The following is a 22965-nucleotide window of genomic DNA, read 5'->3' as shown; positions in this document are numbered from 1 at the left end:
GCTTTGAACTTTTTTCTTTGGAGCAACTTGCGTTCCCAGGCAGGAGGTGCAGCACCAAGGAGACCAGGCTAATAATAAGATCTTCAGGACTGTAGCTGGGGCAGTGGGAAGTGATTATTAGACCTGCTCCATCCTGCAGTGCTTCCGCCTCCTCGTTTGTTGGAGCCTGACAGCCTCTGTGTCCCCTCAGTAGCCCCCCAGGCAAAAGTGTACTTCAGTTTCAGGTGATTATTGCCAAGAGTCTTAACCTACCTCGCTTGTTCTGTTCTTAATTCCAGAAATTTAAAGAGTATTTGAATGGCAGTAACCTTATCACAAAGCTCCAGGCTAAGCACGACCTGCTGAAGCAGACTCTTGGGGAAGGTGAGTCGTGGGGTTAGGCGCAGGGAGGGAACAAGTGCTGCCAGCATTACTCTGGCATCTGGCTCTGAGCTCTGGCTTCGGCGGGGTGGGGACAGAGCAGGCAGCTTGCAGAAACGGGCCTGTCTGAGCTCTTCCCAGAGATCCGATCCCAGATGTTAGCACCAGACTCAGGCCTGCTTGGTGGCTGCGGGGCTGCGGCTCCTGGGGGTCGGTGCAGGAAGCGATTAATCTCTTGGTAATGATTTGATGACTGCCCTGCTCTCACACACAAGCACTGTTGTGGCTGTACTTGGGAGGAGGAGTGTGGTGTCAGTCGTTGCAGTTCTCTGAGAGCTGTGCAAAAGCAGCTGTGGAACATTTTCACATGGAAACTGAATTTCTTCCAGGTCATGGGATTGTGCTGCTATGTAGACGTTTGGCAAATATTTGGCCCAGAGATGCAGAATGCTGTGTTTCAGCATGAGTGATTCTCTTTAGGAAGAAGTCTGGGTTTGCAGAACACTTGTGTGGAATTCTTTGCTTTTTCAGTGAGGAATTGGCTGCAGGCTTGCTTTCTGCAGGTGCCAAGGGAGAGCAGGAAGGAGGCACGTGTAGCCAAATGCTTCCTTTTATGTGCCTTAGAAAAAAGGAAGGCTAAATCGGCTTCCTTTGGAGAAAAGCACAAACAGCATGTGAAATGGATGTATTTTTTTCAGTGGATTGACAAGCACTTCAAAAAATGAGCAGATCTTATCACTGGTAATATACTGCTGTTTATGTGAAATCCAAGCGCTAAAAATACACGAAGGGAATGAGAATATTGACAGCCAGAATAGTCTGCTTGATGATGATTAGATGGGCTGTTATCTCATAGGAAGAGCCAGGGAGCAGAATTACACCACTGTATTTAGATGCTATTAGTGGTCCTCCATGAGGCAGTTGGATAATCTCAGCAGCCTCCCCAGGGGCCTCAGCCCTTATCAGCCTCTCCTTTTCCTATTTGAATTTGGCCAATACCCAGCTAGTGTAAATGAGCACTTACTGCAGAGGACCTGCAGTGCATCTGGTTATTTTTTTCCAAGATGGACTTCGTATTGCAAATAAACCTTTAATGTCAGTGGGAACAGAAGATGCTTTCCCTCCCTTGTGACTGAGCCCTGGACTTCTAATGCCTCATATGGAAGGGGTTTGCATAGCGATCAGCTTGACATCTTCTCCAGCCTGCAGGGCTTTCAGGCAGTCAGCCTCTTTGCCACAAGCAATTAACTCGGGACTTACAGAGCCAGAATGGGGGCATGAGTGCTTGTGCAGCTGTGTTTTAGGTCAATTTTCTAGTGATATGAAGAGTTGATGGGAACTTATTTTCCTTCATAGGTGAAAGAGCTGAATGTGGAACAACCAGGTGAGAAGTTTCTTTTATTTCATCTGTATTTGGGAATAACCTTTGGCTTGTACTGGCCGTGGTGAGGGTGGCTTTCTTTGCTGCTGATGCAGCTTGGTGGGTCTGGAGGGCAGGCAGACCCTGCTCTCCACTTCGCTGACATGCTTCCCCACTGCACTGCCTCCAGTGGAGTAGTTGGGCTCAGAACAAGCAGGGCCTTGGCGTTGCTGCAGTGTAATTTCTGGCTGACTGCCTGGAAGTGCCATGTCAGCACGGTGCATTGCAGTGCCTGATAGGTACAGCCTGGCTTGTGTTCAGGCAGCGCAATGTGAACATGTCCACCTGCTGCTTACCATCCCTGTTTGTTTAAAGGCTTTGCATCCTCTGAAAGCCTCTCCTGTCTCTTGCTCCTAGGCGAAGTAACACAGAGAGTGTCTTCCAATGCTTTCATCCAGCTACGGCAGGAGATAGTGCTAGGGGTGAATGTAAAGGAAGAAGACTTTGATCTGTATCCAGTCAGTAAAGCATTTCTACAGAGCTCTGGTGGTTTGCTCTGAGTGTGCTGCTTTCACAACAGTAAGACATGGGCCAGCAAAGCCTGCTGATGGCTCCCCAGAATGTGAAGTACCTCTCTGTGCATCATCTTTTTATGATCCCATTTCGATGTTTAATTCAATTTGCAGTACCAGCAAAAAAGCTGCATGCATTCCATGTTTGCAATGCTGAAGCAGATGGTAATGGCAGGGCTGCCCAGGCAGGCAGGAAGGAGGTTTCCTGACAGAGAGCGGGGTGAGCAGGGTGCCTTGGTCTGCTGCCTGCTGGTGGAGATGGGCTGCAGTGCAGTGCTGTGCCAGGCCAAGAAGGATCAGTGCTGGACTTCCAGTACAAGGTGCCATCAAGACAAAGAAGAAACTTTTGAGCCTGGAGTGGGGAAGAGAACAGGGACGCAGGCTAAGAAATCCAGACATCGTCAGGTATCACTGCAGCCTTTTGTTCCTGGAGCTGCCCTTGGCCCTTCAGCCCACTGCAGTGCTGGGTGCCCTAGGGCACTTGGCTTATGGAGGGTCCCTGCAGAGCAGTGGATACCAAGCTGCTGCTCCTCTGTCACTGCCTTTCCCAGCAGAGCTGCCCTGCAGGGCTCTCATCTCAAGTCCCTGGCATTGGCTTACACGCTCCTGTGAGCTGAGCTCTGGTCCTTTGGGAGCCCCAGGCTGGGCTTTCTCCTGAACTGGCTGATGAAACCAGGCCAAACCTGAAATAGTTTGCTCTCGATTACTTTGTTTCTCAGGAGTGGGTGCCCATGGACTGGTGATGATGGAGGCCAAAACAATCAAAGGAGTAAATAGCAGAATGGTGGCACAACTCCCTGCTGCTTCTGTTTGCTTTTGTTTCAGCCTTTGCTTTTACTACACAAAGGAAAACAAACAAGAGACAATCTCCTTCTTGTGAGTTCAGGCAGAGCAACCTTCCTGCAGACACAGCTGGAGGAGGAGGACTGCCCACTGCAAGAGGAGATGGCACCTCAGCAAGCAGCCCTGGGCTGTCAGCTGAGGGTCAGGGGCACTCCGCTCTGCAGTGATCATTTCTGCTCCAGTGGTCACTGTAGGCTGGGCAGGAGGGTGGATCCAGGAATCACTTAGAGAATTTATGCTGTTTTTCTCTCTCCTATATGTGGGTGCTTGTGTCTTAATGTCCTTCGTTATCAGAAAGAGAAATCAGAATGCAAACACCATTAACAGAAGCAGATCCCTGATCACAACGCTAAAATAAGTCATGTGTTTTCCATGGCTGTGTTCCAAGAGTAACGTGTGTCTGTAACCCTTGCTGAAGTCAGTGGAGTCCTCAGGATCTGTTTGCCAGGCTGGTGAGGCCCACTCGTCCCTGGGTGACACAGGCTAGGCCATAGTGCTTCATGGTGCAGTGCCACGCTGTGTTGTTCGGTGGTGCTGAGGGTGGCTTTGCTCAGTGCTGTGTTTTGACAGGGCTCGCTTGTTTCTTTGGATCTTGAGTTCCTGGCAACTTCTTCCTGCCAGAAAGACCGACGACCATCCGCATCCCTGTGAGCCTTTCCCAGAGAGAAAGTAGCTGCAGAGGGAGGTTCCCACTGTCCTCTTAGGCAGAACGTGAGCAGAACAGGGTGCATTTCTCAGTAACGGGATTGCTTTGGTGTTCTCCAAAGGCTAGCTGCCATGTGTTTGGGGTGTACCAAGGGATTGGTTGAATGCTGCAGCAGCTCTTGGTGCTTTTTCATGCTGGCAGAGTGCTGAAGCGGTAGAAGTAGGAGGCTGGTGTTAAAATCCTTCATTTTACATCAAAATGTTATCCTTGGTAGCAGAGCAAACACTGGGCAGCGGTTGCACTTGCTCACACCTCAGAGAGGGAGAACTGTCTGCGGGTTATGCGTAAAGGCAGCTGTGCTGAGCTGTGCTCAGCAGCTTTGTTGTTTTCTTGCTTGAATGAAGGAAATCCTGCGTGAAGGAAATTGCTGCCATCATCCATTCGGGTTGTGGTTGCCGGTGTCTGTACTGCTTTGCCGCTGTCTGGGGACGATTTGTTCTTTGAGGTATCAACCAGGACTCTTTGAGACACCCATCAGAACCGCCGGTTAGCGCAGCCGCTGCACGGCTGGTTGGTGTGCGCAGCGCTCGGCCCACGTGTCAGCCCTCGCCGTGGGGTTTCTGTTGGGTTGAGCTGCTGTTCTGTCATAACCTTTGAGATCTCACCCATTCGTTGCATTTATGTTGGTGTTTTGTTGATTTCTTTTGTTCCGTTTTCTCCCAGGCCCCCATGTCTTCCCCCTAAGCCACAGAAAATGAGGAGACCTAGGCCTCTCTCAGTCTATAATCATAAACTCTTTAACGGCAATATGGAAACGTTCATTAAGGTACTCGCTGGCTGTCAGTAAGAGCTGATGAACGCTGTGAATGTAATGGCGGCTTTCCTGTCCTATCTGCCCACTGCTTTCCTGCCCTGCACCCAGCCGAGCGGCCGGCAGCCCATCGGTGCGGCTCCATCCGCAGCCCAGCTCATCACGGCCGCCCCACACACAGCACAGGAGGCCGTGCAGCGCTGTGCTGCAGCACCGTGCTGAGCTCCTGCCTCCAGCCGTGGCTCCCTGCTGTGGAGCGAGGAGGGCAGGGCAGCACTGCCTGGCTCTGCTGGGCCCCGTGGAGCACGGTGGGGTTAGGGCTTTTTTTCTTCATACGACATAATAGATTTGAGGTGGGGAAACTGCTGAGGAGTACACACGATTTTCAAGGTGGATTTCGCTGGAATGTGCTGATTAGAAGCCTTAATGACGTACTCCCTTATTTTCTCCGTTTTCCTCCATATTTGGTGTTCTTGCCCTAGGGCGGAAGCAGCAAACAGACTTACAAGCTCCCATGTGTCTCCCAGTTGTGGGGACCACAACCTTAAGATGAAATACCTTGCACTGGGGGGGTAGATATGCCATCGTGACCCTTTAGCAAAAGAAAAACGCTGAGCGGCTCAATCGGTGCATCTCAGCGTGACTGCTGGCAGCCAAGAGAGGAGCGGTGTTGGTTTGGGCAGAGGCTGGCCTTGGCCCACAGCACACATCCTGCTGTCCAGCTGTCCGGGGTTTTGTATTTAGGCTGATTTTTAAAAAAGGTGCTGTCAGAGCCATTCCTGCTGAGCACCACGGCAGTGCTGGCTGCAGCAGGGTGCTGCCTGTGGGTGCTGCTGGGGCTGCTCCGGCCGCCAGGCTCAGTGCTGGCACGGGCTGGGGAGGGCGGGCGGGTGCCACAGGGCTGGGCTCGGACCTTGCTAAGCTGCCATTGCATTTGAGCGTTCATGGCCTCCAAAAGAGATGCTTACCTCTAACTGAACTCATCTTTGCTTAATCTCTTCTTTTTTTCCTGCTCTGCTGCTTTTTTGTGTTCTCAGAGGAAGGAGGAATGCGCGAACAAGAAATCAGGTATTTACTGCAGGCCCGTCTGTGAGACGGAGTAAATTGACCAGAGAGATGCAACTGTACTGGGATAAAAAGAGCCAAACAAAGCCCTGAGGAACATGAGCTCCCCTTGTGACAGCAGGCACTGCTCATGTTCCTCTGAGCTCCTGCCCCAAGGGGCGGCTGTGAAGGAAAAGCCAGAACCCGCCATAGGCTCAGACGCAGGCAGTATTTCACAGACAGTAATGGGGTTTTTTTCTTTTTCTTTCTTTTTTTTCTTTAGCATCTGCTGATAATGGCTCTTTCTTTAGGTGGAAATATTGTTGTAAGCTCTGTTACTGGAAGCTTATTTCATCAGTCAGGTACAGCACAAGATTTATTTTGGTTCAGCATTACACCTGTGAAATGGAGTAACTGTGATCCAGTTGCATCAGCCCGCTATCTCAACCAGATAGTGAGCAAGTCTTTGTCACACACTTCAGTGAAAGCTTTTTGTGAGTAATCGAGTGCACACAGTGTATTCAGCACTGCTAGATGGCTTGATGTGTGTAACACCTCCTTTTCTTGCCTGTCCTCTTACTAAACTCAATGGCACTGTTTTTCAAATCTGTTTTTGCAGCCTTTAGTGCATTTTTCCCAAGCTTTATTATCAGTCAGCCAGTAAATTTTTGCCTTTTTTTTTTTTCTTTTTCTTTCATGAAGGATTCTGGACAGGCCATTCCACTTGTAGTAGAAAGCTGCATTCGTTACATCAATTTGTATGGTAAGTTAATTCAGCAATACTGACGGAGAAACTTTCTGCAGAGGTAATGAGTTATTTGCAGCTAGCAGAGAAATGCAGCAGAGATGCCCTCAGCCCTTGCTGTATTGCCTCAGGTTATAATTACAGTGGCATCGACTGTGATGTAATGTTGGATGACTGACAAATATTTAGGTCTTGTTAGCACTCATCCATGTTAAATTGCTTGCTCAGGCCCTGGGCCAGGAGCAGCTCTTCCAGCACTTTAGTCTGGGGGCTGTGCTGGAGAGTAGGAGCAGGGCTGGCTCATGCTAGGCTGTCTGCTGCTCGCTCTCTGAGCCTTTCTCTGTGGGTGCATTGACTGCTGGTTTCTGCTCTTCACCAGAAAGTATTGGACAACAGTTATGCAAAGCTTTTCCAAAAAAAATTGTTCTTTTCCAGGCCTTCAGCAGCAGGGCATTTTCCGAGTTCCTGGCTCACAGGTAGAAGTCAACGACATCAAGAATTCCTTTGAACGAGGTGTGTTGGCAAAGCATGTGGTCGGCCGGGCTCCTCCTGCCTGCACTCCTGGGACAGTTGTGGCACCTTGGGGGGTGTTGGGGCACCAGGCCTTATGTAAATAAAAGCCTCCCTGTGAGAGATGCTAGGAGGCTCTCTCCTTCTGGCTGTCCTAGTTTTGTATCTCTGCAGTGGCAGTCACCCAGGGGGAGAATAGCTGCGGTGGGGAGAGCTGCAGAGATCCTCTCCACACCATTTGCTGCTGAAGCCATAAAATGATTTGTTGAGAATCCATTTTCATGGAGCTTTGGTCAGTTTCCAGGACAATATGGGAGTGACAGCGCTATCCAGAGCAGTTTGGTCTGTTCCAGTGGTCTAACTGCATACTGCACGCAAGCCTGTCTTCTCATGCCATCACCTACTATAGCTCAGATCTGCTCAGCTCTCCAAGCTGTTGCCTTAAATGCAGAAAATGCACTGGACTGAAAATGATGCAGTAGAATCAGTTAATAACATCCTCCTCTTCAGGAAAGTTTTGAGATGTCAACAGTAAAATACATACTGTGGCCTTTTGTAGGTAAGGCTGCAGCAGGCCTGAGTGTGACGCAGTGTTACGGAGCGCCTTGTTCAGCTCTTCTTTTGCTGAGAAAACACACGATTGCCATTCCACACGTGAGGGTTTTCTGAACTGTGGGAAGGTTTTTACCAAGTGAGGGGAAAAAAGCTTGTGGTGTTGGTCCAGTCTGACTGTAATGCTACAAGTAGAAACTCTTCCCTGGGCAGGTGAAGATCCCCTTGCTGATGATCAGAATGAACGTGACATCAACTCAGTGGCTGGAGTCTTGAAGCTGTATTTTCGAGGACTGGAAAACCCCCTCTTTCCTAAGGAAAGGTTTCAAGATTTGGTATCTACTATAAGTAAGTATATATGACATGTCTTCTTGGAGAACAGGGTGGGACAAGTAAAGCAATAAACAGGGCATATACACCTGTGCTTTGCAGCATATGCTGTCAGAAGGGCTGTAGGTCTGCAATGGAACTTGTGAGGAAAAGACATTGAGGATGCGCGCTGTCAGTGCTGGAGGTAAGGCAGAGGTGTAACATCTTGCTGTGGCTCCTCTAAAATCCAAAGAATCAACTTCAGGCTTAGGCTAGTGGGCTGTATACACGTTGCTTGTTGCATGAGGGCTCTTTGGTCACTTGAACACAGCAGGCAATGTCTTCCTGCACAGTCTGTCTACACAGATCATAGCTGTTCTTGAGCTGTTGCATGCCGTGCAGCTGGGACTGAGAGTTTGCAGCATTGTCTGCTAAGCAAAGCAGAGGTCAGTACTTCATAGTTACTCAGGAGACTTCTCTGATCCATGAAGTCAGCAAAGTGGTTGCAACCTCACAGAGTCAGGGGTTCTCAAAGTATTTGCTGCTTGTTTGTATGCCCCAAAGAAAAACAAACTTCACTGGGATGTGAGCAGAGGTGGAAGCTGAGCTTCGTTATGAAATGATGTGAACCAACTGTTGGGGTTGGTTTCAGGGGAGAAGCCTGGTCACCCCTATGTTCTGTCCTGACTTCTCTCAACCCAACTTGTTCCTGTGCAACTGAAGAAACAGATCTCCCAGCTGAGCCTTATTTCTCACAGTACCTTGTAGTGATTTTGTTTAGCATTTGTTTATTGGCAAGTCATGGAAATCGCTCCCGTTGGGGAAAAGAAGGCAGAATAAATTCAGTGCATTGGAGACAGTAGAAGAATGTTGTGCACTGTGGCTACAGGACAGCATTGTTTGATGGGAGCAGTGTTGGGCTGTGTGGTTTGCCTGTTGGCCTGCAGGTGCTCTGGGGCTGACGAGTGAAGGGCTGAAGGGCTGTGCCCTTGCTCAGCTGTCACTGCTGAGGGCTCCTTCCTGCCTGGCAGTGTGGATGTGCATAGCTGCTGGAGATTTAGCAATGTCAAGACAGACAGATGATACCTGGAGGGGAAGGGCTCAGGGATGGGTTTGTTCCAGAAGAGGAATGTATTCTTATTTCTCTGGAGCAGTTGTTTTGTAGAGTAGCTGTTTGAAATTTGCTGTTGCCTTTCCCTTTTGATGTGTAAAACAGTGCAACACACCTGTAACTCTGCAAGCAAAGGAAGCTATTTCTGCCCCAGGCAGGGAGCTCGTCTGGCCATGAGCAGATGCAGCCACCCCTGGGCTCTGCAGCAGCAGGAGCAGAGCTGTGGAAAGTGTGCCTGGTGCTGTGCAGCCAACCCTAGTTAATGCTGGTTTGCACCATTTGGTAAGCTTTTGGGAGCTTCTCGTTGCAAACAGAATGGGTTAACTTCCTGGGTTCTGCCCCTGGGAGCTGCGTGGTTCCCTGCCAGCGCGATGGGGTGATGATAAAGGAAGGGCTGCTTTCTCCTTTTGCTTTGTGGGGAACTAAGAGTTTATGTGGAGACGTCCCTTAAACATGCGTGGGAAGCAGACGGGTAGGAAAGGCTCTTTGCTAGCAGAGGTTCATTCTGGGGTATGCGTGTGTTAGAGAGCGATTGGTTACTCCATTAATCCTCTGAATTGCAGCCAGTTTGAAACGTTTTGGTACGTAGAAAGGCAGGAACTTCAAGGCAGCTTGTTCCTCTGGGTTTCAGAACAGATGCCTGTTGTTGTATTGCTTTATCCCATGTTTGTTTGATGTTTTTATTTTTAATGTATTCTTAAATAAACACAAAGGGAAGAAATGAAGAACCGGTAAGCTGTAGTGTGATGAATTCATTCCTCAGAAGGAAAAAAGTTCTGAAACAAAGTATTATAAAGATTTCTGGTTTGGGATTGAAGCCAAAATTGGTTCTGAATTTTTGAACGAATGGCAGCCTGGCAGTGGGCCAGGGAAGTTCATTCTGATTAGCAAATGTCAGAGTTTGAGCCGGCACGGGGAAGGAGCCCTCCACTGATGTGGTTTGTTCCATGCCTCGAGGGCTGCCTGACCCCAGGCTTTGGTGCTCTTTGCCAAAGGGCAGAAGCGAATCTTCAAGTGCCAACTCAGATTAAATTCTCTTTAAAACCAGTGGGAAACTTAAGCAGAAGGGCTGAGGAAGACCTGATATTTATACCCATGAAAGAGCAAAGCTAATAAAAGCCTTATCTTAAAATCTGCGCTAGAACGCCAAACGGTGTGCTGCTTTCCAGTGCCAGATTGGCTGAAGCTTTTGAGAAACAGAGGAACTGCTGAATAAGTAACTAAATAATGCATTAACAGGCATTTTAAAAACGGAACCATGGAAATGCCTTTGTTTGCTTTTACACTAAATCTTGGCTGTACGTAGGAATTGACCTGTGCAAGAGCACTGTGCTGATTCTGTGCCGACTCCATAGTGTAAACCAGTGGATTGAATCAGGATTTGTGCTGTTGTTTTCCTTGTGTAGTTGGCTACTAAATCTGGAGCAAGTCCCTTTAGTGCCATGCGCTCTAGTCCTGAGGAGTTTTAAAGATGTACTTCTTATTCCATGTGTTCCAGAAACTGAGAATCCCACCGAGAGGGTGCACCAGATCCAGCAAATCATCGTCACTCTGCCCCGGGCTGTCATTGTTGTCATGAGATATCTATTTGCTTTCCTCAATCAGTGAGTCTTTCTTTCTTTCCTAAATTGCTCATTATCTGCCTTTATTTCAGTGCCTCTCTGTCTTCTTTTCTGTGAATTACGTTGGTATTGCCACAGAGCTGTATTTTGCCTCTTCCTTGGCGAGGCCTGGCCGTGTGCTTGGGGAAGATGGCTTTGGGTGCTGGGGGGGCTTTGGTGGGACATCTTTCTGAGCTAACAGGGACAGAGGACACCACACCTCCTAATGCGTGTGCTTGCAGCTTGTCACAGTACAGTGATGAGAACATGATGGATCCCTACAACCTGGCCATCTGCTTTGGGCCCACTCTGATGCACATTCCAGACGGGCAGGATCCGGTGTCCTGTCAAGCCCATGTCAATGAGGTCATCAAAACCATCATCATCAACCACGAGGGCATCTTCCCCAGCCACAGAGAGCTGGAAGGACCTGTCTATGAGAAGTGCATGACTGGAGGGGAGGAATACTGGTAAGGAGCAGGGGCAGAACTTCATTGCATTCAAAACCCAGCAAAACCGGATCCCCTCATTGGGTTTATCTTCTTGTGCTGCAAATTAGGAGTGAATCTGTGACAAAAGGGAGGCCTTTGGCAGGATTCATGATAAGCAGAACTGACTCCAGCTACCTGAGTGTTAAGGGCTGTGGGGATCAGACTCCTGAGAGGATGAGTTGTGAAGAAAGCTTTGACCAAGTTCAGATGTAGTATCCAGGGCAGCTGAGTACAGTGCTGGGATGGCTTTGACTCTCTGCAGATGCAGCGTACCCTTTTACCTTTATTTTTGGCAGATGTTACAAATAAGGTATGCAAGAGCTGGGGATAAAAGATCACTGTGAATGAATAGGGAATTTTACTTGCTATTGCTTGTTTTTATTTTGCCAAATATGAGTGGCATCCATTAGCAATGGGACATGAAGTTCTGGGCTTGAACTTTGTGGTGGTGCACGTGTCTGCCGTACTCAGAGCAGTTCAAAGGTTTGCTGTGATTTTGTAGGACTGAGATATTTATTTTAAAATGAAAACCAGAACGCCTTTGAGTATCACTGGGGCTCCTCAACTTATTTTTGCCTTGGGAACAGAATCTTGCTCTCTCTTTTAAAGCACCATGTGTTTATTTCAGCGACAGCCCTCACAGTGAGCCAGGCACCATTGATGAAGTTGACCACGACAATGGCACGGAGCCACACACCAGTGATGATGGTGAGCACACACATGAGCTACAGGAACTTGGATCTGTGTTAGGAGGACAGTGTGTATAGGAAAGTACTGTGCACTTTGCCCCTCATCGCATCAGGCTGGGCTGTTGTCTGGCATGCAGATGTTTCTGTGTGTTTGGCAGTGTATGTGCATGTTAGTTAATGTTGCTTATAGGTTTTCCTCATAGGATGTGCAAGGACTGCAGTCTGACTCCAGGGAAGAGTACAGGAGTTGTCTTTGTGGACGTTATGTTGATCACAAAGGCGAGTGCAAGAGCAGGGTGCAGGCAGAACTGGGCATGAGGTGTGCTCAGTACAAGCTGTGGTGCCCAGAGCCGGAGAAAGCAATGGCCTTTCCCTGCCCATGAGTCACCTGCGACTTCACTGCAGGCTGGGAATCGAGCTGGTGCTGCTGAGAAACAGCAAATGTCATCGCATGGCAGCAGTGCCACTGCGGGACGGTGCTGCACGGCAGGTGCTGCGTAGCTGAGTGCTGGTGCCTTGCCCCTATGCCTCCCGTTCTGCCAAACGCTGGTGCTCCCTGGCTGGCCGGCTGCAGTGGGGTCTGCCTGCAGGGGGGAGCAGGCAGCTGGGTTGGGCAGAGTGCAGCCTGAGGTGTGCCTGCACAAAGTACCTCTGCGGTTGCCATGTGATGAACAGCCAGGAGCAGGGTGAGAAGATGAAGGAGAGCAAGCTGCCTTTCAGCCAATTTTTTGCCCGGGTGGCCACATTAATAATAGCTGTGATTGGAGTTTCTGGGTGATTAACTGTAGTGCAAGCGTAGAGAAGAGCATCTTCATTTTGTGAATGTATGTGTTCCTTCTTCCCCTCACCGTATGCACCCCTCCTGCTGGGAAACTCACTATTGTATCTGGTTTGGAAAGCCCTTCTGATAGCCTCCTCCCTGTGTGTCCTCCAGAGAGCATTCTGCATCGATCCCATGGTGGCAGACCCAGGCACCGCCGTGCTCACATTGGTGCAGCCATATTTTCAGCTAGGGACAGTCTGTCCATGGAAATGACCGGTCTGCCATCGTGTCGAAAGGGGATGCAGTTCGTGTTCAGCACCTCCCATGTCCTTCAGTGGGTCCGGCTCTGAGCAGAGCAGCAGGGCGCACCTCAGTGCAGAGCCCATGGTTAGTGGCAGCACGCATGGAACAGAGCGAGTTTCCATGTCCTCATGAGAACGTGGCAGATCTGAAGGAGCTGGGCTGATCTGCCTTGTCCAGCTTTGGACAAGTTTTGTTCCAGCGCTGTTAGTCCTCATGGGGTTTGAAACGTTTGATATCCCTGCAGGGTTATGTTAGCTGTTGTGGCTCCAATAGCAGTCAGAGCTGGCCGAGTGGTGGCTGCTGATCTTGCACCTCCTTCTGGGCAGAGAGAGGAGTTCAGAGCTGAAACTGTCATTTCTGTAGGGATCCCCCCAAGGGACATTTGTTATTCACCAGTAATTCAGGCCAAGCTGTCTCCAGGGTGAGGGAAGGAATTGAAGAGAATGTAATGGAGGGGGAGGGGCTTTGGGTGTTGTATCTGATACAGCTTGGTGAGATCCCAGTCTGGAAGATAATGGTGTTCTGTAACCAAAGAAGTCACTTTATTGGAAGAAAATATGAGTGTAGACAAAGATGCCATATGTACACAGGGAAATTTCAGCTGCTCCCCATCTGGTTTGCAGCTTTTTGTAGTTTGTGAGCCTCTGAGAAACTCTAGGATGGCTGAAAGGACAAAAAGAATCGGTTGCTCTGAAAATAAGATGGTCTGTGCTCAGTGTAAGATGCTCTTGGGAAGCTTGGGCAGCAGGATGAGAAGCTGCTCAGGTGAGGTTCCCTCATTCTGGGGCTTATTTCACTCTCATGGTTGTCATACTGAGCTTCTCTGTCTGTGTTTCTCTTCCTTTGCAGAAGTGGAGCAGATTGAAGCCATAGCAAAGTTTGACTATGTTGGACGGTCTCCACGAGAGCTGTCCTTTAAGAAAGGGGCGTCGCTCCTCCTGTACCATCGGGCATCAGAAGATTGGTGGGAAGGGAGACACAACGGTGTGGATGGCCTCATACCCCACCAATACATTGTGGTGCAAGACATGTGAGTAAAGGCACTGTGCGCTGACCCGGGATGTCAGAATCGCCCACCTACATGAGGTCCATCTTTAGCTGCTTAAATAGGTCTGGTTTTCCCAGATTTTTAATGACTTGAGAAATCTGGATCTGTTCTGGTATGCCTCTCCATGTGTTGGCTTAGATTGTCTCTTGTTCAAGCTGACATAGCCAGGCACTAAATACTGTCCTTGGTGTGCCTACACCATGTGTGTCCCTGGCTACTCTCAGAGGCAGGATGCAGATGCAGCACTGGTCTCTCTCTGTGTGTGCAGCTGCTGTTGCATGCTGCTCGCTCTGCCTGTCCTTTGTAGATGCCACTCCTGTTATAAGTACCACACCATTCATTACAGTGGCAGCCTGAATGGGGTCTCATTTCCACAGGGACGATGCTTTCTCTGACAGCCTGAGCCAGAAGGCGGACAGCGAGGCAAGCAGCGGCCCGCTGCTGGATGACAAGGCCTCCTCCAAGAACGACATCCAGTCCCCGACGGATCACCTTGTGGACTACAGCTTTGGCGGGGTCATGGGCCGGTAGGGAGCTCTCCTTTTCTGCAGACACAGAGGTGGTCACTGTCACGTGCAGGGAGAGTCGGTGTGCAGGGCAGGGCAGAGGGGAACGTTCTGTTCCCGTGGATTGCCAATGTCGATCTTAACAACTAAAATGGTAATGCTGTCCCTTTCTCAGCGCTGGCTAAAATGTCTGTCTGTCCTCTTGCTTTAGTCTTCTGGAGCTGAAGGGGTTGATTCTGATTTGGTCTGGCTTCCAGAGCTGAGATTGCCTTGCAGCATGCGAGCGGACGCCTGTATCTGACGCGCAGTGACCCGCTCTTGTGATGAATTCTTTGCAGAGTGAGATTGAGGTCTGACGGTGCAGCTATCCCTCGCCGTCGAAGCGGGGGGGACACCCACAGCCCACCCCGGGGGCTGGGTCCTGGCATAGACACTCCTCCTCGAGCGGCCGCCTGCCCTAGCAGCCCCCACAAAATTCCTCTAAGCAGAGGCAGGATTGAGAGCCCTGAAAAGCGCAGGATGGCGACATTCGGCAGTGCAGGGAGCATCAATTTCCCAGACAGGAAGGCCTTGTCTGACGGCCACCCGCTGCGATCGACTTGTGGATCCACCAGGCACAGTAGTCTTGGAGATCAGAAATCTCTAGAAGCAGAAGCACTTGCCGAGGTAAGAGGGTGGTGAGTGGCTCCTGGTGCCCACGGATCGAGAGGTAAAATTCAGGGCTGAGCACTGCAGAGCCCCTTTCATCTCACAGCGCTTCAGGGTGGTGGAGCTGTTGCAGCTGCAGTGGTTTAGAGATGGAAGCCAGCAGCCAGCAGCGTGCTGTCTGCTCCTCCAGCCCTGTGGCTGGTCTAACAGGAGGTACAGCTGCTCCACATACCTTGCTTCTGTGCTACAGCAGGCAGAGGTGTTCAGTGCACCACTGAAATGCGCTGCCGTCCGCTCGCAGGGCAGGACGTGCATAACCTGCATTGGGCACTCCATAGAAAGCATCTGTAAGTCAGCATTCAGTTGGTGCTTAGTGCATTTCAGGATTTTTTGGCTATGTGTAGGACCTCAGAACCTTAGTCTAAGCGCAGTGGGATGTCCCCAGCCATACACGTGGTCCACAGCATCGCCGCAGTTTCATGCTGCTTGTTCAGTGCACTCTGCTGTCAGCACAGCCTGTGGTCTGCTCTCCTTGCTGCTAGCTGGGGGCTGTCAGCCAGGTGCCACTAACCCATTAACAACTGGAGTGTGGTACTTCCATGGAGCAAGCTGCAGCATTCCTGTGCCTCTGTGTGGCCGGGGCCATGCAGAGGAGTCCCATGTGCCAGCACTTCCAGGCCACGTGCTGTGTGCCACTCCTGGCCAGGCACGATGGAGGTGGGAGAAGAATGGCTGCTGGAGACGCTGCTGCCTGTCACATGGAAGGATCTTCTGTGGGGCTTGGCAGGTTATTGCGTAGAACCACCTGCTTTCAGTGGGATAAGTAACAATAATGGCAGAAAGGAAGAACTCTTGCTGTCCTGTCTGCTTTTCCACCAATCACGCTCCTTGTGCGCTTGCTCTGCAGCACTCTGCCCGCTTCTCTGTTCATCAGGAGCTTATGTGTGAACCAGTGTCAGTGCAGGAGGTGCCTCCAGAGGAGCAGGAAGTGCTGGGGGTGGAGACGATCTGCCCCCTTTCCTTTCCTTCACTTTTTTTTATTAAACTCTGGAAAGGATTCTTGCTCAACTGATTAAAATAAGCATTTATGTGAAGTTGGACTGAAATTGGTAGTCCTAAGGCTGAGCTGTGGGAGAATCATTTCCACTCATTTTCTGCTCAGTTTAATAAAATTAATTGGAGCTAACTTGATAATTAATTCCCTTCAGCTGAACGTGATCTAAGGCTTACTAAGTATTTTGTATACATGAGAAGACATAAGGACTTGTCTACACGAGGGTAGCGAGGAGAGTTAAGCGGAGTTACTTCTGAAATGGTGGATTCGATTGCTGTGAATTGCTTTTCAGATGGCCTCTGAGTTAAAGTGGCCTTAATTCATTTAAGGCTGACTGAAATGAAGCCAAATTAGGGCCTCTTCATCTCTGAGCGTGAAGATCAGCAGCCAGTTGTAGGCAATTGACCAAATTTGCTTTAAGTTTACATATTCCATTGGCTTGGGCTCCCTGTCTGACAGATCTCTTGGGCAGCCCCAGGGATGCCGTGAGCCAGGTAGCTGGGAAGTGCTGGCTGTGGGGGGCCCTGGTTCTGGTGGGTGGGAGATGGGGACCTGCTGCCCCTGTGCCGTGGGGGGTGCCTGGGGCTGCCTCCCCCAGCCCTGAGCCCCTCGTGCCACTCATCCCCACACATCACCGCCTTTCTGCCGCATCCTGTGTGGCACATGGGGAGCGGAGGTCCTGTGCGCCTGTTGGAGGGTACAGGGCTGTGGTTTGGGAGCGGGGGTGTCTGTCCCGGGGGGGGCAGGGTGCAGGTACCGGGGTTGGTGTCACAGTGTCACGTGGGATTTATTGCTTTTAGAGTCGTGACCAAACCCCCACTGACATCCGAGCCAGCGGGCGCCTCTGTGCTGCCAGAGCATGGCTTCGTCTTCTCCCTAAGCTCCTGCTTTGCACTGAGGGACTCCGGGGCCGGAGCTCCCCTGCAGCACACAGGGCAGGGCACCCGGGGCCGGGCGCGGTGCCGCGGCTCTGACCTCCTTGTGCCGGTGTGGTTGGCAGGACATCGAGAAGACCATGAGCACGGCCCTGAACGAGCTGCGGGAGCTGGAGCGGCAGAACACGGCCAAGCAGGCTCCCGACGTGGTGCTGGACACGCTGGAGCTCCTCAAGAACCCCCCGCTGGGCGCCGCCAACTCAGAGCCCGCCAGTCCTCTGCACACCATCCTCATCCGGGACCCCGATGCCGCCATGCGGCGCAGCAGCAGCTCCACCGCCGAGATGATGACCACCTTCAAACCGGCGCTATCGGCCCGGCTGGCCGGGGCACAGCTGCGGCCCCCCCCCATGCGCCCGGCGCGCCCTGCGGTGCAGCACCGCTCCAGCAGCAGCAGCAGCTCGGGGGTGGGCAGCCCCGCCATCACCCCCACCGAGAAGCTGTTCCCCAGCGGCGCAGCGGACAAGTCGGGCACCATGTAGCTGCGGTGCTGCGCTCGGGAGAAGCCTGCAGGCAGCGCCACCAGAATGACGCAGCTGTGGGTGTGCAGCGTGGGCCCCTAACCGCTGGGAAGCTGCCTGGGCTCACGGCCGTGTGGCAGAGGGGGTGGCAGATCTGCGTGTCATCACTGGAGAATGCGCGTTACACGTAGAAGTATATATTAAGAAGTGTACAGAATTTGGTGACTTTTTTAAAAAGTAGATTTACCTCAGAAACTGGCTCTGAAATGTCCTCGCTAGAGACGCTGGGTTGGTTCTGTCATTTCTTCCAGGCTCTGTGTGTGTGCGTGGCCCTGCATAGCAGCTGTGTGCCCAGCGGTGCCGGGCTGCTCCTGGGAGCTGGGCTGCACCCTGCACGGCTGGGGAAGCAGAAGGGGCTCGGCAGGCCCTGCTGGCACAGCCAGGTGCAGCGCAGGCCCTGGGCTGGGGCTTCAGCATCAGCAGCAGATAAGAACTGGCACCAAACCTGTGGTAAAGCATAAATAGAGAACTTACACAGCCTGAGACGATTCTTCTTTCCCTTTCCCCGTAACACTTTTTTTTTAGTTTTACCTGTCAGTATCTCAACAAATGGGGCTGAAGGTGAGGGGGCTCCGGGGCGGCAACTCCTGGGCGGTTGCACAGCAGTACGTGAGGGTCTCGATTCAGATTGCGTCTTGCATGCAAAGCATGAGCCATATTTGACCATATCAGACGTGTAGCCGATCTGATGGGGCGACATTTTGCACTTTCTGTACTGTACTGTATAATGCAGCGGTTTGAGTTCATGCAAAGAAATGGACAGTTTGTTTTTCCTCGGAACGTTTAACCCAGAGAAAAAGGATATGCAGAAAGAGCTGGGGATTGCATGGGGTTTGTCCGATAGCCACATCTGTGTAGCGCTGAATCCAAGACGCTCTGTGCTTCTCCTGCAGTCTCCCTCCGTGCGCAGCTTTCTGCGCTGTGACCCGCGCTGTAACGCAGCCCCATCCCCACCATCGCTCCCCGAGCGGCGCCTGACTGCCGGCCCGCAGCCCCCGCCCCCCCCCCCCCCCGGCCCCCAGGCAGGGCGGCGGGGCAGCGGCGCGGCGGCTCCGGGTGCCGCTGCTGTGCGGGGCTGCGCGCCCGCTCTGCTCTTCGTCGCTGTATTTGCTTCGGTGCTGGGAAGTAACTGTTGAAGTGTAAGCTGTACAAAAATAGGGTAAGATTAGATGAAAGCCAATGCCGCTCACCGGATCTTTGCACTTAGTAGGTAGCTCAATGTACAAATAAAAAGTAACGTTAAAAAAAAGAAATAAAAGCAGCAACCTGACCTTTCGGTGTACATAGTGGGGGAAAGTACTGTACGTAGTGGTCCTGTCGTTGTTCCTCGGTATAACGCTGTAAGGGGAAATGGTGTTGACGTGCTTGTCGATTCCCATCGGTGACATTTGTAACTCCCGCCGTCAGTTCCTATGGGTGTTTGTTTCTCTCCTGGCTTCTCCCCTCCCACAGCGGGCTGAGCCGCGGCTCTGCGGCATCCCGGCACCGCGCTGATCCGCAGCCGAGGGGGAGCAGAGCCGTGTGCGCAGAGCTGTGCAGCCACTGCCGGCCGCGTTTTCCATCCGGTTCCTGGAGAACGTTCACTTGGCTCTTCTGTTTATTTCCTTTATTTTTTAATATACTTTCAGAGATGACTTGGGAGCAAACTGTGTTTGTTGGGTTTGGTTTTTTTCCTACCTTCTTTTGAAGATGCGGTACAAATGCCAGTGTTTTTCTATTAAATTATTGCCTTTTGTTTTCTTTTGTTTTATTGCGGGTTTTAATACAGTTATTTTCTTAACGTTAAGTGCCTTTTTGAGCACCAGAACAAAGGCCTGGAATCGATGTCCTTGGAGCTGCGTCCCGATTTCCTTTGTACAGTTACGTTGTGCTGTGGCTGGTTGCTTTTGAAGTACTGCTAATTATCATTTTTGTTTTTTAACGAAAGGAAGCCGAGACGTTTTGTGGAAGAGTAAGCAACCCCTTTTTAATACGGTATTCCAATTGTAGTTTTAACTGCTGTAAATTTAGGGGGGGGGCGGGGGGAAATGTATTTTTCTGTAACTCGGCACAAAGTGTAACCACACGGTAGGAGTATCATAACTGGAACCCGCTCACGTTCTGTGAGTGACTTTATCCTGCTCCTCGATATCTCTTCCAAGGCTCAAAGACTGGAGGCTCACCGAGTCCCGGGGCGGTTGGCTGCAGCCTGCAGGAGCCCGGGGCCCCAGGGCCGTTCCTGCTGAGCCCCGGGCCCGCGGGAGGTGGGGCCGCCCCGGGGGCTTCTCTGCCATGCAGAGCCGGTGCCGCCCCGGCGCCTGCGGCCCCCAGCCCTGAGCCCGTCCCAGGACTGCGGCCGAGTGAGCGTTGCTACGGGAGGCCCTCGTGCCCGGCCCTGGCGCTGCGATCTCTCGTCCTTCGGCTGCGGTGCCCGGTGCCCTGCCTGCAGCGCTGAGCCGTGCGCCTAACGAGCGGCGCTGTGTTTTCACAGTGTGGCACGGGATGTCCCGAGGCTCCTGGTGCTGGGCTGCGTGCTCTGCTGGGCTTTGGTTCTGTCAGGAAACCTCAGGAACTGCTGTGGGCTGCCCCTCGTCGCGGTTGTCGTCCTCCCTGTGGGTGTTGTCTCTGTAACGTGTGGTGCGATGCCGTCAGCTAGAGCGGTTGGGTCCTCTGTCCTGTGCGCTGATGATGCCGTGTAGATGGAGCCACTGCTTGGAGGTGGACTCGTCCTGTTGAATAAAACTGCTTAACTTTTCTCAAAATCACCCGTTGTGGTTTCAGTGTTTGCCTCCCTGCTGCTGCCTGGGGAGCTGCAGGGTTCTGTCCTGCATCCCATCCCTCACCCCCTGTGGTTCTGTGCCCCGCTCCCAGCCCTGGCAGCGCCTTGCAGCCAGCACTGAGCGCCTGCACTGCTGGCACTGCCTGCTGTGCCCTGTGGTGTGTGGAGCCCAGCTGCTGAGAGTGCAGATGGATGCTTTGCTTTCAGCCGTGGACAAGTGGGGAAGAGGCAGGGAAAGGAGATGTAGGCCAATAAAAACCTAAAACTTCCAGCAGGTGTAAATTTGTACATTTCTATGGATGTAGGAGGACTTGCATGGATCTACACCAGCCAGGGATGTACCCTGTATTCCAGAGCTGTTTGTTTTTCATTTAAAATGCATTTCTGCAAACCCAGTGGGAATGTTCCCCAAAGTGTGAAGTCTTTGCCCGGAGGGTCCCTGCACCAAAGCTCTGGAGTGCAGGTGAGGAGGTGGGTGCTGCTGGGATGGGCAGGGATGCTGGTACTCATGCTGGGCTGGTGCTGTTCTGCTCTGAGCTTCAGCTCAGTAAGACCTGCTGTCCTGCCAATGCAAACACTACAGTTGTCTGAACAAGATAGTAAGTCCATAAACAAGGGGAGGCAGGGGATGTTTAGGTGGGATGCAGATGCAAATGTTTAAAAGTGGCACACAGGGTATAGGGGATGTCCTTATGGGTGGCCACATGGGCAGGGTGTTCTGGGATGAGCAGCATCCCTTCCTGGGCGAGGAGAAGCCCTGTGCCTGCCCAATAGCCATGGCTTGGTCCGTGTCCCCGGCACAGCGGTGATGGGGCTGCAGTGCATGGGCCTGGAGCTGCACAGGGGTGGTGCTGGGCCCCACTGTGCAAGCAGAGCTCGTGCATGGATGGCTCACCACGTCCGTGCTGGGAGCGTTTGGGGCGATCAAGACAACAACTGTTGCTGCTACAGCGCTTTCCCCAGCACTGAACTCTGAGCCGCTCTAAGCAGTTTAGCTCGTTAATGTTCGTGAATCAGTATGAGGTTATCTTGAAATGGAGAGCCGCTTTGGTGGGGAAGCACAGAGACAGGCCGGCTCCTGCCTGAGAGCCGACTGCGCGTACAGCAGGCAGCCCTGAAGGGGGGCTGCATGGGCTCGAGGCGTTGGGCGGACATCCACGGCTCTGCCAACGGGTACCTGGAGTGCAGAGCGGGCTGAGGGCTGGTGCGAGACCGGAGCGGAGCTTCTGCGCTGCGTCCCGTGCTCGCCCCGCAGTTCTGTCCCGGGTGGGGGCTGTGCAGCTGCGCGGGGCTTTGAGCGCAACTTCAGCTGCGAATTTCCGCGCCGAGCAAAACCCCGCCAGCCATCCGTGCGCAGCCGGACCTGCGCGCAGCCCCGCGGCCGCCAGAGGGCGCCGCCCGCCGCCACCGCGGAGCTCGGAGCGGCGCGTCGGGAGGGGCGGGCGGGGGTCGCGTCCGTCATCTGCGGGGCTCTGATGGAGGCGGCGATCGTCCCGAGTGCGCGCTGTCCGTCAGCAGCCTGTCCTTATGGTGCTCATGGTACGGGATGAAGAGAACGCAGGAGCGAAATAGGAAAGAAACGGTGGCAGAACGTGGAGTGGTTAATGCTCTGAGCTTCGGCACAGAGCACAGTGAGTGCTTTTGGTCCTGCTGGCTGGATTAAATGAGACAAATAAGTGAAATGTTTAATTCTCCCCACCCCACATTTAAAATCAGTGAAGTGCCTTTAGCAAATGAGGGAAAGATTTTCCATCTCTCTCTGGAGCAGGAGCGAAGGGCACGGGGCAGTGAGCGCACAGCACGGCGCTGTGCCCGCCGGGACCGATCCCAGCCCTGCCCTCAGCTCCACTGCAGGAGCTCTGCACCTGTGCTGTGAAAATCAGCTCCCCCCACTTTTGTTAGAATGAGAAATTAAAAAAGATGACTGCTGCAGCCCTGCAGGCCGCTCTCCATTGAGACACTGCAGATGGCCTTCAGCAGGCGCTGGGGATCGTGGTGTTACCCATCTCCTGAAGTACCGCAGCACGGGGGGTTGGAGTGTTTGCCACGTTTTCCCAAGGGAAAGGAGCCAAGCAGGCAGTGCATGTAGTGAACGTGGCAACGCCTGGCTGAGCCAAACCAGCCCTTTCTGAAAACTCTCCCATTTGTAGATTCTTCCCCCCTGGTGCCCCATAGCATTTACCTCTGCCCTCAGTTAGCCCCGACCCATCAGCATCGCTGCGTTATCAGATGCTCAGATTGGCTGTGCTCACTGCACCCATCTCATGACAGTTCGAGAGAAAGTTAAATATTATTTCTGGCTGCTCCAGATGCTCATTCTGACAGCTCTGTGATGGAAGTTTCCAGACTGCTCTTCTGAGCTGTGACATTTTTTCCATTGATTTACACTGGCCTGAAACCACCAAAGAAGACAAACAAACCCGTAAAGGAAGAGAGTTTTCACTGCACTTTCGAGTTACTTTTGCATGAGAAGAGCAGGTGCCCACAGAGCTGTGGTGTGGGCAGAGGTGGCACTGGGAGCAGCAGCCAGCATCATCCTTGCTGCAGGGCAAACCTCGGCACAAGCACCACACAGTGCAGGATCCCCACACAGCCCCCCCATCCCAGTGTGCCCACCGATCACATCCCGCAGTGCCGCGTCGCCATGACTGTGGGACCCCTCCATTTCAGGAGCTGTTTGTGTTGTGCTCATTCAGCTGAGGCTCCTTGCTGTCAGCCTGGTGGTGTGGTTTGGCACAGAGGGAGCTCTGCCCGGAGATGCTCTCAGTCCTGCATTACATGCTGC

At 52.2% G+C, this 22965-nt stretch overlaps 1 protein-coding gene across 5 annotated transcripts in view; it reads left to right on the top strand.

The window, feature by feature from the left end:
- The window catches only part of SRGAP3 (SLIT-ROBO Rho GTPase activating protein 3), a 69598-nt gene extending 49440 nt beyond the window's left edge, over positions 1 to 20158 (top strand). The window contains exons 10-22 of one of the 5 annotated variants that reach the window (XM_048957334.1): positions 279 to 363; positions 1717 to 1744; positions 5630 to 5660; positions 6339 to 6399; positions 6817 to 6894; positions 7657 to 7791; positions 10362 to 10467; positions 10707 to 10934; positions 11584 to 11663; positions 13560 to 13740; positions 14136 to 14285; positions 14603 to 14930; positions 16967 to 20158. In XM_048957334.1, coding sequence (XP_048813291.1) covers positions 279 to 363; positions 1717 to 1744; positions 5630 to 5660; positions 6339 to 6399; positions 6817 to 6894; positions 7657 to 7791; positions 10362 to 10467; positions 10707 to 10934; positions 11584 to 11663; positions 13560 to 13740; positions 14136 to 14285; positions 14603 to 14930; positions 16967 to 17383 — 1908 coding nt within the window. In that variant the 3' untranslated portion in view covers positions 17384 to 20158. The other 4 variants (XM_048957333.1, XM_048957335.1, XM_048957336.1 and 1 more) reach the window with 4 other exon arrangements.
- The last annotated feature ends 2807 nt before the right edge of the window (positions 20159 to 22965 follow it).

This window comes from Lagopus muta, chromosome 11 (assembly GCF_023343835.1).
Source record: "Lagopus muta isolate bLagMut1 chromosome 11, bLagMut1 primary, whole genome shotgun sequence".
NCBI classification, from domain to species: Eukaryota; Metazoa; Chordata; class Aves; order Galliformes; family Phasianidae; genus Lagopus; species Lagopus muta.
Note: the sequence above shows the minus strand (reverse complement) of the source record. Positions and strands in the feature narration are given on the sequence as shown.